This window comes from Dreissena polymorpha, chromosome 4, assembly GCF_020536995.1.
Source record: "Dreissena polymorpha isolate Duluth1 chromosome 4, UMN_Dpol_1.0, whole genome shotgun sequence".
Taxonomy (NCBI): Eukaryota; Metazoa; Mollusca; class Bivalvia; order Myida; family Dreissenidae; genus Dreissena; species Dreissena polymorpha.
Window position 1 is genome coordinate 67,860,129 of NC_068358.1, and position 14,432 is coordinate 67,874,560.

Below are 14,432 nucleotides of genomic sequence, written 5' to 3' on the forward strand. Positions count from 1 at the left end.
AAGCGTTTGTGTACATCAATTGTCAAATTTATTTGCATGTGCTTAACAATGTTCTCCTTTTTAAGACAGTACATCCTGTGGTGAATGCATTGATTAGTTTCAATGATATACAGAGTTCACACAGCATAGATTTTGTGTTGGAAATCATATCATATTGAAGAAAATAAATCTGACTTTGTAACAACTGTCTTCTTTTTTTGTTAGCTGGTGAATGTATAGTGGTTTGCATTTTTGAAGGAGTCTCAACATTATCAGAATCTAACGTTCACTTTCTACAAGGCGTTATGCACTCTGAACTTGCCATTTGGCGAGTAAAACAGAGATATCATGTCACATTTATAAAGAACCAATACATGTAAAATGTTCAATTATTTCCTATAATTACACCGAATTTGCTAAATACAAACCATACGAACCTTTTTTATTATCTTGGTGGTCAACGTAACAGTCTTGAATCAGCTTCGTACACTGAGACAAACACTTCACATTTAAGCGCAAAATCTGTATATTTCAATGTTGCCATATCTCTGAAGCAATAAAACTAACGACCAATTAAGATAACTAAACACACCCCAAATCATCGCTAATATCACCATGTCATTGTAAGGAAAAAATCTGCAGAAAACAATGTGTATTTTCAAAAAATCGCCATTTGCGGAAATTTGTTGCCATAATTTTATTTTGTCGCCGTTGGCGCCAATGGCGATTGACAGTGGGAACCCTGGAATAGCCAATCAGAATGCACGGCTCTGCAAGAACCTTTTTTCAAGATTGCAGTTTGACACCATCAACACAATCGATTATTTATTATTATTACAGAATATTAACATTTGAAAAGTAGTAACAAATATAAAGACCAAATGTTAATAATTATGTTTATAATGATTCATAGTCATATATTTATAAAATATTTGATTTTGTGATGTGACAACTTAATGAAAATAACCCACGACTCAACAAGCATATACAGGAGCATACTTAGTTTGCAACATATATTCTCCAGTTACCTAATGCCGGTAAAAACCTTATTCTGGTGATATTTTTTTACCAGAAATAGGTGTTGAAATTAATGATTGACCCAGGCACTCTGTGTATTTTGTTGTATGGTACCGTGCCCTCGTATCAAGCGGTTCCCCATATAGTTTTGAGTACATTAAGAAATATACCCCCTAGGATGACGTCATACGCATGCGCTCCGAGTATTTTGTTTCACTAAAATTACATGTACAACACTTGAAAAAAGGAAACCGCCAACATCAGGAATAAACAGGTCGTCTACTGAATGTAATAACTAGGGTAACTGACATTTTGTGAATTGTTCAGGAATGCATATTTTCCGACATTTTCCGAAAAACAGTAAGAGCACTTACGTTATTTTTAGCATTAAAAATATTTCAGTTATGAAATTATGGTAACTGCTCCTTTCTTACTATTTTATTGTTTTAAAAAAGACATATCAATTTGGAGTTTTGTTTCGCTTTTCAAGTGTTTTGATCATTCTTATCAGAAAATTTGAATACGAAAAAATGTTTATTATTTTGATAAAACAGTTTTTTGCTTCTCCTGAAAATTTAACAGAATGTCAGTTACGCTTCTTTTTACATTCAGAAAATGGCATGAGTTCGTAATGTCAATTTAAAAAATTTGGTAACATCATTATTTTTACCAAAAAGGTTGACTTAATATTTTAATAGTTGATGTATGTCACCTTACTAAACACAAAAATGGAAAAAAGTAAAAATGTATAAAATGTCAGTTACATGACTTATTACATTCAGTAGACGAGGTTAGTTTTTAAAATCTAACTTCAATTAAAATAATCAAAATTTATCCATATTCCATGCATTGTATTGGTCCTCTACATGTATACATGTATATTGAATGTCCACATGAATTACAAATAAAAGCAGACACCTGTGCTAGTGTTATCACAACACCTACATTTATTCGATATATTTTAATGAAAAAAAATATTCTTTCGCCTGATTCTCAGAAAATAATGCATGAAAAATTCTAGCAAAAGAACTGTGCACGCACATCGCTTCAGGTGTTATACACATGTTCAGTGGACATACTCCTTCCTCATCAAGGGTATACATTTACATTAAAAACTGAATTAATCAGTTAATATTTTCTGTCACTTGAGGTATTCTACAGCGATTTTTTGTCCTATTGGGAAAAGTACCCGAACCGGTCCAATTGGGGAAAATTGAGTCGTGAACACCTCAAAATTGGGAAATATTGAGTCGTGAAAACCTTGATATTGGGAAAAATGCGTCGTGAAATCTTCCGATTGGGAAATTATTGTATTTTACTTTCTGCTAACAAATACCTTAAAACTGAGAATAACTGATGTCAAGTTGTTAATATTATATTTACTAAGGTTCTAGCCATAGAGCTGCATAAGTAAATTAATTAAAGTTCATTAAAAAAAACCTTCATTTGGGAAATATGTAATTTTTCCCAGATTGGGAAAGTGCCGTTTTCCGGTACTTTACAAAGAAGGAAAGAAATCCGTTCTACTTCTATGCATTATGCCTCATACCTTGTGTTATGCATCTGTAAATGAAAAGATTGTCTTTTTCTTTATAAAAGATGATTGCAGAGCATTTATGGTTTATGATAGCAATCAAAACTGAATATTTATTGAAGAAAAAATAGTATTGCCCAATATTGCCCACTTTCAAAGTTTTGATCGGATTTCCCTGGACGTTTTTTTCGTGCCAAACCTGGTGTCACACACCCCATGACTTCTATGATAATGCAGCATATAAACCTCTACAATAGGACAGGGAGAGCAACACAATGTACAAACTACATATTTAACTGTGCTTTAAGAAAGCTACACACCTGCATGGGTTTAAAACTTTGCTAAAAGCAAGTCGCCCTGCAGGGCCACCAGAGTAAAAAATTAGGTCACCCATACTTATTTTGTGGTTGCCCTGATTTTTTTGCAGTAAAATGATAATCATTAATGATTCTATTTTTTTGCAATCAGTTGTTTACTTTACTACACTGCAGATCCATGGATCATGATCGCGATATTAATGTAGCTTGCGATGTACATGTATAGGACATCATTTGTTTTATACAATTTATTGTCCCATACTGGTAAAACATTGAAGGGTCCCATATAAGAATTAAACATGTTTACACTCATTTTCGGGTCTCATATAAGTAATATTGTTGGGTCCCATATAACTGATATAAGAAATACTGTTGGGTTTCATATAAGTAATATTGTGGGGTCCCGTATTATGTTATAAGGTATATTGTCAGGTACCATATATGAAGTATTATGAGAAATATTCATGGGTCCCATATAAGAAATATTGTTGGGTCCCATATAACAAGTATGGTTGGGTCTCATATATAAGAATTATTGTAAGAAATATTGTTGGGTCCTATATAAAAAACATTGTTGGGTCCCATATATAAGAAGTATTGTAAGAAATATTGTCAGGTACCATATAAGAAATATTGTTGGGTTCCATATAATAAGAAACATTGTTGGGTCCCATATATAAGAAGTATTGTAAGAAAAATTGTTAGGTCCCATATATAAGAAACATTGTTGGGTGCCATATAAGTAAGAAACATCGTTGGGTCCCACATAAAATACTAGTATACAAATTGACATTCTAGGGTTTCATATAAGTAATTAACATTATAGGTATAATTAACACTTTAGGTATCAATATAACTAATGAACATTGTTGGGCCCGGCCCTTTATTACAAGTACACATGTTTATACTTATTATTGAGACCCATATGGGTAAAAGATATTGCTAGTAGACTGAACTCCAATTTTCTAACACTTGTTTCCGTGACACACATTCACTGTGCAGATTTCTAATAAATATGTGTTGTTTTAATCTCAAACGTAGTCTTAGGCGTTAATTGACTTACGCATTAAATTATCTCTTAATAACCATATAATTTCCGTTGTTAATTCGAATGTTATTTATCATTTTCGCTGTTCATCGTAATTTTTTTCTGCTTGCCGCCATCTTGGACGATGACGCTAAAACGGGCGTGCTTAGTTGCGATACATCGACTATTGTCAGTATCCTCCGCAATATAGAAATGTGTGGATAGCAACGTAAAATCATAAATATTTGGCTACATTCGCGAACCAATACGTCAGTTGTCGCTCGGTGACACGCATGATTGGTACTCGTTCTACGACATTATCGCTGAATAACATTACAATCTTTATGGGTTTATTGGGAAAATTTTGCCCTTTTTGGGACATTAAGGTCAGATTTGTGGGGAAAAATGTTGATTTCTGCGATTGGGAAGCAGCAGAATATCGGAGGTAATTTGGGGCAAAATAAATCACAGTATATATACTGATGTTGGAAATGGGGATATAATGGAGTCAGCTTGTCTGTCTGTTTGTCACAGACTGTCGGGTCAGTCTTATGTGTACAACTCTTACAGTTTTGCATTGACGGCTTTCAAATTTAAAGCAACTAGACGTGGTGTGATGTGCGTGCAGACAGGAGTTTCAGATTCCCTCTTTACTTTTCAAATACATGGCCCTTTGTTTTATTAAGCTCTGCACTAGAATACTCCATACAGTATATAACATTCGAGTGCACAACCCAATTTTCCGTTGATGGCTAGAGTAACTACACATGATTTGCTTGTTGGCAGGAGTTCCAGATCTTCTTAGAATTTACAGCATTAAGACCCTTTGTTTTTTAGCACTGAGCTAAAATGATAATAGTTAAATATGCTCAATATTTTGCATGTATGCAGGATTTTCACCCCTTATTTGTGATGACAAATATATTGTTGTTTCTTTGGCGGATAGTTCAAAACAAGGGAATTGTGCGGTAATTCACGATCACAATGAATATTGCACAATTACCAGTAGACTTTGTCATTTATGTCATTCAGGTGTCTCAACTTGTCATGGCGGTGGACGGTGGCTGTGTGAACAAATGGAAGGGCAAACAGTTAGCAGACATCTCTGTGGAAGGTATAATATTTGTTTTTAATATGTGCACCGTGTGTTAACCTCACCTGAGCATAATTTGCTACTTGTGAGCGTTTGTTATCACCCTGTGTCCATTTCCTTCATCAATCGTCGTCATTAATTTTACTCAAATAGCATCTCTCCTTACATGAACCTTTCCGCAGAGTGTTCAAAGATTTCCATTCCATACATAACAATAAAAATCTTAAAAGTCTTCTATGAAACCAAAAGGCCCAGAGCTTAGATATTTGGCACGAAACACCTCTGTTAGACCTCTAACATGATTGTTCAAATGATGGTCCTGGGTTCAACATTGTCTGCGTAAATGGGTCGTGAGTTTTTTAAACCACAATGCACAAAGCTTAATAGGTGTGGCTTATTTTTGCATTTATGTCTAGAGTAACACCTTACAAACTCTTAAGATGTATTATTGGTCACTAGGTTAAGTAAAAACACTGAACAGGCCATTTTTTCCTAGAACTTCATGATATTTTGTTGAAAATTATGTCTTTGTGATGTGATACAATGTATCTAGATAGTTGAAAGTTACTAACCAATTATATGCAAGTTCAAAAATTTGGTCACCTGGTCAAATCTTTCGGTAAAAATTGTGAACACTCTAGAGACTACATGTTGTTCTTTCTTTTAATAGAATTTGGTCAAAGTGTTTGTGTCTATGAAAAACTGGGTTATGTTAACTTAGTCAAAAGTATGTCACACTGGCACGCATCTTAAGGAAACCCTTTGAAAACTATAAAGGGAAAAATGCATTTTTTAAAGCTACAGCAGTTAAATGTATGTATTGGATGGATATTTCTGTTGTTACATTTTTCTTTTACTTTGCCCTCGGGTGAGCAATACAGGGCCATCATAGTCCTCTTGTAAATATATACAGCAGTGCATTTCTTCTCACGCAAGACCAAACGATAATGAGATCATTTACCTCATTCACTGAAAATATTTGTATATTGAAAATATTTTGTATATTGAAAATATTTGTATAGTGATTTGAAAGATTTGTATAGCCATTTGCCCATTGCTTCTGAATAAAGTAAATAAAGTAATAAAGGGCATTTATGATCATGCACCAGTGATGCCCATTCAAGGTTGCAAATGAAGATCAAATGATTGGCATACACATGTTTTATATATAACAGTGTAATGCTATTTCCAGAATTACCTGATATAGAAGAAAATGTGTCTGATGATGATGCAGTAGAGGAGAGGGGTAAAGTTTTCACTTATTTGTGATTTCTGATTTCTATGTGAGCTTTTAAGATAAGTCTCTGTATATTGTCAACAGTATCTGCTCTTTACAGAATTCCATGAAACTACAGAGCAATGATATTCACCCTCATCCTTGTCATGTACACCAAATTATGTAAATCTTGCTCCTGGTGTACTTGCAACACACTGGGGTCCAGCTATTGCACAGGCTCACAATAAACATCGAACTATTATGCTAAAGGCAGATATGATTCGAAAAGATATATTGGCTAACATAATATTAGGCTTGTTGCTAACAGTCTTCTCTCTGTCTTAAAAATCGCAATCTGAAACACTGGTGATATACATTATGCACACTGTTCTGGTTTGCTGTATAAAAGATCACCTTTTTGACCATTTTTGACATATTCTGGGCAACTAATATTTCAAAAGCAATCACTTATTTTGACTTTAACCTTTTTTCTGAGAAATTGTCATGTTTGGTGAAAGCAGCGAAAAAACGTGGAACAAGCCTCCATAATTGTACTTCAAAAGCCTTATCTAGTGACCCAATAATTTTATTATATATAACATATACAGAAACGTTGGGTCATCAATACATTTAATTGATAAATGCTGATCACATTGAGATAAGATGGATGTCAATGACCAGGCTTGTTGTTTTTGTACATCCTATTTCGTTCTGAGTTTCTGTTTTACTGGTAATGTAGACCAGATGGAGACAACCACTCAACAATATAATATATATTTCTTGCAAAACCCGCAGAACTGTATTTATTTTTATTCAGGTCCTGTTCCCATTGAGTCTGAGAGTATTGAGTCAGATGAAGGTGTGGATGCCATGGATATTAAGATAACCGAGTCAGATGAAGGTCGTTATCCAATTGTGTCAGAGACTAGTGAAGCAGTTATATGTAACTCTGAGACGGAGACTCTTCTTGGGAACCAAACTCGGCCTTCAACATATAGTGGTAAATTATTCGAAATATGCATTTTGTTAAGAATGGCTTGTGTGCAGCATTAATTTTCATTTGAAATTAACAAAAGGTTGAACTAGCTGTTAAACGGTGATCGATTATTTTTTTAACTGATCGAATGCTATTTACTTGAGTTCGGCGATTATAGAATCCTACAATAAGAAGAACTGTAACAAATATCCAGATACTTATATCCGCGAATCAAACAGACAATCCAGTCCGGTTAAGTAGTTGTGTAATATTATCGGTCCATGTGCAGAGTTTTTTTTTTACTGATTACAATTTTGCAAAATAAATTTTCAGTGTATCCGTTTGTTCTATTGATATTGAGAGGGTTTAAATCTTAACAATACACTCCTTGTAAAGCTGTCATTTATGATAGCGTATTGTTAATTGATATTAAACTGTTACAATTATTGAATTAGGAAGGATAAATATTTTTCTGTTGAATATACATTGTAAAAGCTTACACATATTGGTAAATAATATTAAGTATTTAGGTTGATTTGTATAATTCAAAAGTTCTAAAGTTATTATGTAAATAATATATATATATATATATAATATGGAAGAAAATAGGTCAGTCTTTTATCGTTTATTGTTTATGAGGTTAGAATTCACATTGATTTCTGCCTCCTTTGCAGAATTGGGACTTTGGAATCTTATAGTTTTGTACAAAATAGCAGATATTTATCTTTAAAGATATAAACTAATTTTAAACATTTTAATGCACTGACTAACAAAATCTGAAGGGAAACACACATGGAATTTTATTGAACTTCATGAATTATTTGTCTTTCACTCGTGAAATCGATGACAAAGTTTGAACATTATTCCCTTGAAGCAATATCACACTTAGTCATGGACGAAAGATACAATAATAGTTTGTGGTTCAATTCGTGATTTGCCGACCATGGTTTGCGGATCTATTCTGACTGCCACATGGGCCACAAGCCAGAGCCCTTTTAGCAATAAAATATTCAACCTGTCTATATGATATTATCAAAAAGATCTATATATTGCATTGATAATAGTGACTGATTTGGAATAAATTAATAGTTTCAGGAACACCGGGAAGAAAAGTACCTTGGTCAAGAAGCATAGAGGAATTTTTGAGGAAAGCCTTCAAAAGCCTTCAAAAGTTACCTCACCAGATCTGTGACAAGTGTCCATAACGCAGAACTGTCTGAAAGAACATTGGCTCAAATAAGATCGAAACTAAACAACATGAAGTTGGGAAAATCAAAATGATCTATTGTTGTACAGAGGAACTGGAAACATGTTTTAAACTGTAGATGATGTTTGCCAATTTTAACAATGTTGCCAAAGAAGTACGTATACCAAACATTTTTTTTCGATAATTATTTCAAAGTACTTCTGAATGTGTATTATTCAGTTTAGTTTACTTTAATTTGTAAAGAAATGCATGCAAGCACATTCCATATTACCTACAGTGGAACCCCTCTAAACCGGACATCCCCGGGACCAAGAGGAAATTCCGGTTTACAGAGGATTCCGGTTTAGAGGGGTCATTGACTTGTTTACTTTCAGAAGGTCAATTACATAGCCTAATGTGGAAAAAACACTTTGAGCATATTTTCATAGTTTATTTATATCTAACATTCCTTCATACTGCATCACATAAGAAAAACACGTCGCTTAATCTGTTGATTCGAAAGCAATATCAGCCACAAAATAGATCAAACAGTGCAGCCTGAAAAACAATCAATTTTATACATGCATGCATGTATAAGGTGAATTAAGTTCATTTTCACACTGAAAAACCTTTTTTGTACGATATCCCCGATCGTCGACTTTCGTACCCGATATTTCTCTGAAAGCATCTTGAGTGTAGTTTTGGAAACATCTCTGACTCTTTAATCAGTTTGATTTTGTCTTCTAGAAACAATTTCACGCGCCATTGCTTAGAAGGAGTTTCGGACATTTTTAGTTTAGTTATCTTCATTACCAATTTGAACATCTAAATGAATATATAAATGCAACTGCTTCAAGAACTCTGCAAATCACCATTTTATATGACACTCAATTAGAAATTGTAATAAACAACACAAAATTAAATAGCATAAATATTATTAAAATTTAGCACGGCGTCCTATATCAAAAACAAAACATATTAAAGAACTCCATGTTTGTTATCAGTAATTATAATCAATATTATCACATCTATTTAGCGATATGTTCATCACAGGACAAGTATCTTTAAATTGTTTTGCGATTTTTACAGTTTACACATTTTTCGACCACCTTTATTAATTTCACGCGTCTTGAATCCGCTATTCACAACTTTTTGACACTAGGTCTGAGGTGCAATATACAGGCCCTGAGCGGTTTAGAGAGGTACAATTACGTATGGCATTAACCAATTTTGACCCAAAGAATGACCGGTATTAGGAATTGAGGGGATTCCGGTCTTGAGGAGATATTTTACGCATGGTTATATAGGGAAACATATGGGACCGGACAATTTGTCCGGTTTAGAGAGGATTCCGGTATAGAGAAGATCCGGTTTAGAGGGTTTCTACTGTATTTGTATTTGCGTTTTTTCTTAGCTAGTTAATCTTTTCGAAGCAAGTCAAATTTAAAATGATAGTCTCCGTATCGATGGCATCAGCATCAGCATTTTTAACCAACTTGATAGTCTCCGTCTAAAAAACACCTCTAGCTACACTTTTCAAAAAAAAATTACAATGAAATTAGTTAAACCACCATCAACACATCAGCCTTTATCTTCTGTTTAGTCATGTTACATGCCAGGTCAATTTTTTTATGGATCTTGTACCGTTTTTTGTTCTGTGAAAATGTTACACTGTTTTTATACGCCTGTTTGAAAAATGGGATAGCAGGCTGTGTCCAGCACTTTGTCCAGACTCTAATTTAAATAGTTATCATCCGATCAAACTTGGTCAGATATTGCATCTGGATTATATCTAGGCCAAGTTTAAATATGGATCTTGTCGGGTCAAAAACTAGCTCTGGTAACTTTGTGCATTTACAGCATTTAAGGTCATATTATCCAGACTTTAATTTAAATAATATTCATCCCATCTTTACTAATCTTGGTCAATAGTTGCATATTGATGACATATTGGTCAAGCTCAAATATGGATAATGTTGAGTTAAACATTGGTGAGCATTCAATTTGTTGTCCGGACTCAATCATTTTTAACTACTCTTCTCTAAACTTGGTCAGTAGTTGCATTTGGATGCTATCTAGGTTAAGTTCAAATATGGATCGGTTTTGGTAAAAAGCTTGGTCAGAGGGTCACTTAGTGCATTTTTAGTCCCCTGCCGGTTTCCAGAGGGGTCTATAGTGTCTATCGATGTGTGTCTGTCCGTCCGTCCGTCTGTCTGTCCTAGGTGTTTTCCGGATGATAACTTGACTTAGGAATAACTGATTTGTTTGAAAGTTGATCTTTAAGTAGCTAAGGGAAAGATCTGGTGTGGGATTGCATATGGGGTCAAAGGGTCAAATATCTAGGTCACTGTTACTAAAAATAGAAATTTGGTTCCCGGATGATAACTTTACTTAGGAATTACGGAATTTTTTAAAGTTGGTTTGTAGGTAACTTAGGGGGAAGATCTGGTGTAGTATTGCATATGGGGTTAAAGCGTCAAATATCTAGGTCACTGTTACCAAAAATAGAAATTCGGTTTCCGGATGATAACTTTACTTAGGAATGACAGATTCGTTGAAAAGTTGATATGTACGTAGCTTAGGGGAAGATCTGGTGTGGGATTGCATATGGGGTCAAGGGTTCAAATATCTAAGTCACTGTTACTAAAAATAGAAATTTGATTTCCGGATAATAACTTAACGTAGGATTGATAGATTTGTTTGAAACTTGGTGTGTGGGTATCACTTGCACCAGGGATATGGGGTTTCGTATCTGTTCTTAAAACGTTTAACTCTAACCGACGTTTTATTTTGAAATGCTAGAAACAAAACGTATGTCTCTTGATATCTTCGGGTTTAACTTAAATGATATAAAATGTGGTGGTTGATCGTTTAGAACTGGAAAAATGCAAAGCATCACTATTTGTTGGTTTGTTAGTTGGTTGGTTTGCGTATACTTAACATTGGCCATAACTTTTGCAATATTGAAGATAGCAACTTGATATTTGGCATGCATATGTATCTCATGGAGCTGCACTTTTTGAGTGATGAAAGGTCAAGGTCATCCTTCAAGGTCAAAGGTCATATAAATGGGGGGAAATAGTGTTTCACAAACACATCTTGTTTAGTATTGCTTTTTATTTTGTATTTACTACAGAAGTTTTCAATATCATTTAAGATTAGCTGTGCTGATACGGGTGACGTTGAAAATAGAACCTGATCGTCCGCATACGATAATAAAAAGAATTTTATTTGATCAATTGTGATGATTCCTTCAATATTGGAGTTTATTTTTTCGGTTAAAAGGCACTCGCTATTAATATCATAATTGCGAAACACAATCACTTACTCTACTGTATGTAAATATAAATGTGAACTTGATTGTTAATGTTACTTAAACTTGAAATTAATTATTGTGTACCTCGTTACACGTTATAGGTCTAAAGTGACGATATTACAGTTCAAAGTAAATTCTTATTAATCATAAGATACCTATTGTTGTAAATAATTAGTAAGCGAGTTAAACCCATGAACACCATTTAAATATAACAAAAAGGACATCAGGTTGTGTATATTAACTTTTTACCAATCGTATTTTGAAATAAAAGAACTGCCATGACACACAACATTCTTTTTTGTGAAATTAGAGAAAAAAAACCATTTCATTTCTCGTAGCAAGATTGTCGGCGACGGCATCGTGGGTTTAAGCCACGACCACATGTGCTGCATGTCTGTCACGTCCATCTCCGTCTGCCCTCGCGTCGGTCACTACAGACAGAGCTGCCCTCCTGATATGATTTAATTGTCCCCTACCGATGAAACCGGAGGGGATTATGGTTTGCGCTCTGTCCCGTCTGTCTGTTAGTCTGTCCGTCACACTTTTCTGGATCCTGCGATAACTTTAAAAGTTCTTCATATTGTTTCATGAAACTTAAAACATGGATAGATGGCAATATGGAGATTATGCACGTTTTGTTCCTACGTCAATAATTATGGTTGCTTTGGCAACAAATGTATTAAAAAAATCGGACAATGGTGGAGTTCCACCGGTAGGGGACCATATTGCTTGGCAATCTCTTGTTATCTATAGATCGTTTACACAATAAAAACCAAGAGATTAACGCTTTTCATCTTTTATTCATTTACATTTTGTTTATCCCTTATGATTAACATATTAAAAGATATAAATCTGTATAATATAGATAACTGAAGCCAGTTATGTGGTGCGTGTCATCTGTGTTCACGTGTAGCCATGTGTTTGGACGTTAGCTACTCCACCACATGCTTGACAAACTGGACCCTTGGCACCAGAGGAGTGACTGGAGGACTGTGCGTTGTTTTTGGGGCCGTTTTGGGGTTTTATACGCTTGCTGTCAGTTATGTGGATAAATATCAGTATTAACTGAAACCTGTTTCTTGAGAAGAATCGTCTAAACCATGATGTCCCATTGCTAGGGAGGTGTTTATTCAAATTTTCTCCGATGGTATCTTTTTGGATCAGTTCCATATTGATGATGGCTGCTACGAGCGCCTACACATATTGAATATACATTATTGCACAAACTCTATGGAATGCTCGCCGAAGGGGTGCAGAAATCTGGCGATAACAAGGCTTTAATGATAAGAAACGGGTAATAACAGGCAAAGTCACGCGCCAATAAAGCCCGGTAAAATGTTTCGCACTCGGGTACAAACGATTTTGTCGGAACTCTTCAGACGTTCAAATGCTGGAGAAAATATTTGATACAAGCACTTAAGATCTTTAATGTTGTTTTCTTTAAAAAGTAAAAAAGCGCATTTGGATGTGTTGCAAAACATACATTTCAAAGCTTCTTTACGGATACATGGATAGTGTCCCTGTATTGAGATATTGTGGATACCGGTAGATAAAATAGCGGCCTTGTTAAAGTAAGACAGTTGTCAGATAATGCCTTGAGTAAGTGCACTTTATTCCGGAAATCACAGGCGAACTGACCGCCTCGATATGACCTACACAGAATTAAAATGGTCTAAAATGTAACAAACAAACGTCCTCTAAGTAAAAAGCTTTGGTCGGCAAAGGATATTCCCAATCCGCCTTTGCCAACACGTTTGCTACTTGTCTTAAAACCGTACCGCTGTAATGTGTTTTGAAAAAAACTTTCAAATGACAAGCAAATCCTCAATGATAAGCATGTATCAACTAAACAAATTTGACCCAATAGCTTACTGCATATATATTATATATGCACACGTTGGGTCTAAAGCCCAATTAATAACTTGGCCCTGACCCAAGAGAGGGGTGCACCTAAAAAAATAGTTTTCTATCGAGATTTTCTGATCTATATAGGTATACATAGCATTCAGACCGTAAATCTATACGTAATATGTGACAGTGGCGTCTGAGAATAAAGACGTTCACGTGGTCACAAATGTTTTTAACCATTCCAAAACGATCAGCAAATCAACGGTATTATTTCATACGTAGCAAAATGTTCATAACTACGTAGAAATTTTGGTAATAGACACTTGAGCAGCTACATATTTGCCCAATCAGACAGCTGCTTATTGATCGCGGAAACTGTGTAGCTTTTCATTGGTAAGTTTTACAGGAAACCTAGGTAAACAATTCATTCATATGCGTATTTTATTTATTAAGAAGAGTTGTGCTTGATATATTTTCGCTGTCAGGCTGTGGTAACTTGACTTCCCTGCCAAATGGCTCAGTGAGCTTTAACTCTACTCTACTGGACGACTGCGCCGTATAGTCGTGTAATACAGGATTTGACGTTATTGGAAGTGAAGTCGTCTGCTGTCAACAAAATGGTTCATGGACGAGCTCCAAAACGACTTGTGCTATTAGAGGTAGGAACATTACTTACTTTTCATCCTAGAGACTGATTATTCAGACATTTTAAATAACGAAACTAACAATTATTAAACATTAATGTATCAAGATAGATCTATCATTATTATCTACAAATAAACCTGTGATGCGAACCGAAAAAGTGTTCCTTATCAGAAGAATTGTGACCTGATAAAAAATTAGGACAATAAAACAATATTAATGCTCATTTTATCATAAGAGCGTTCTTAAAATAAAGCAAACACATACTTACGTAGCTACTC

The 14,432-nt window shown here is 34.7% G+C and overlaps 1 protein-coding gene across 1 annotated transcript; it reads left to right on the top strand.

Annotated features, from left to right (window-relative positions):
• Window positions 1-4,689: 4,689 nt before the first annotated feature.
• LOC127878487 (uncharacterized) lies at window positions 4,690-8,364 on the top strand. Its single transcript, XM_052425014.1, has 4 exons — window positions 4,690-4,988; window positions 6,160-6,213; window positions 7,001-7,183; window positions 8,249-8,364. Exons 1-4 carry the CDS (start codon window positions 4,859-4,861, stop codon window positions 8,362-8,364), a joined length of 483 nt encoding a protein of 160 aa, XP_052280974.1. The 5' UTR covers window positions 4,690-4,858.
• The last annotated feature ends 6,068 nt before the right edge of the window (window positions 8,365-14,432 follow it).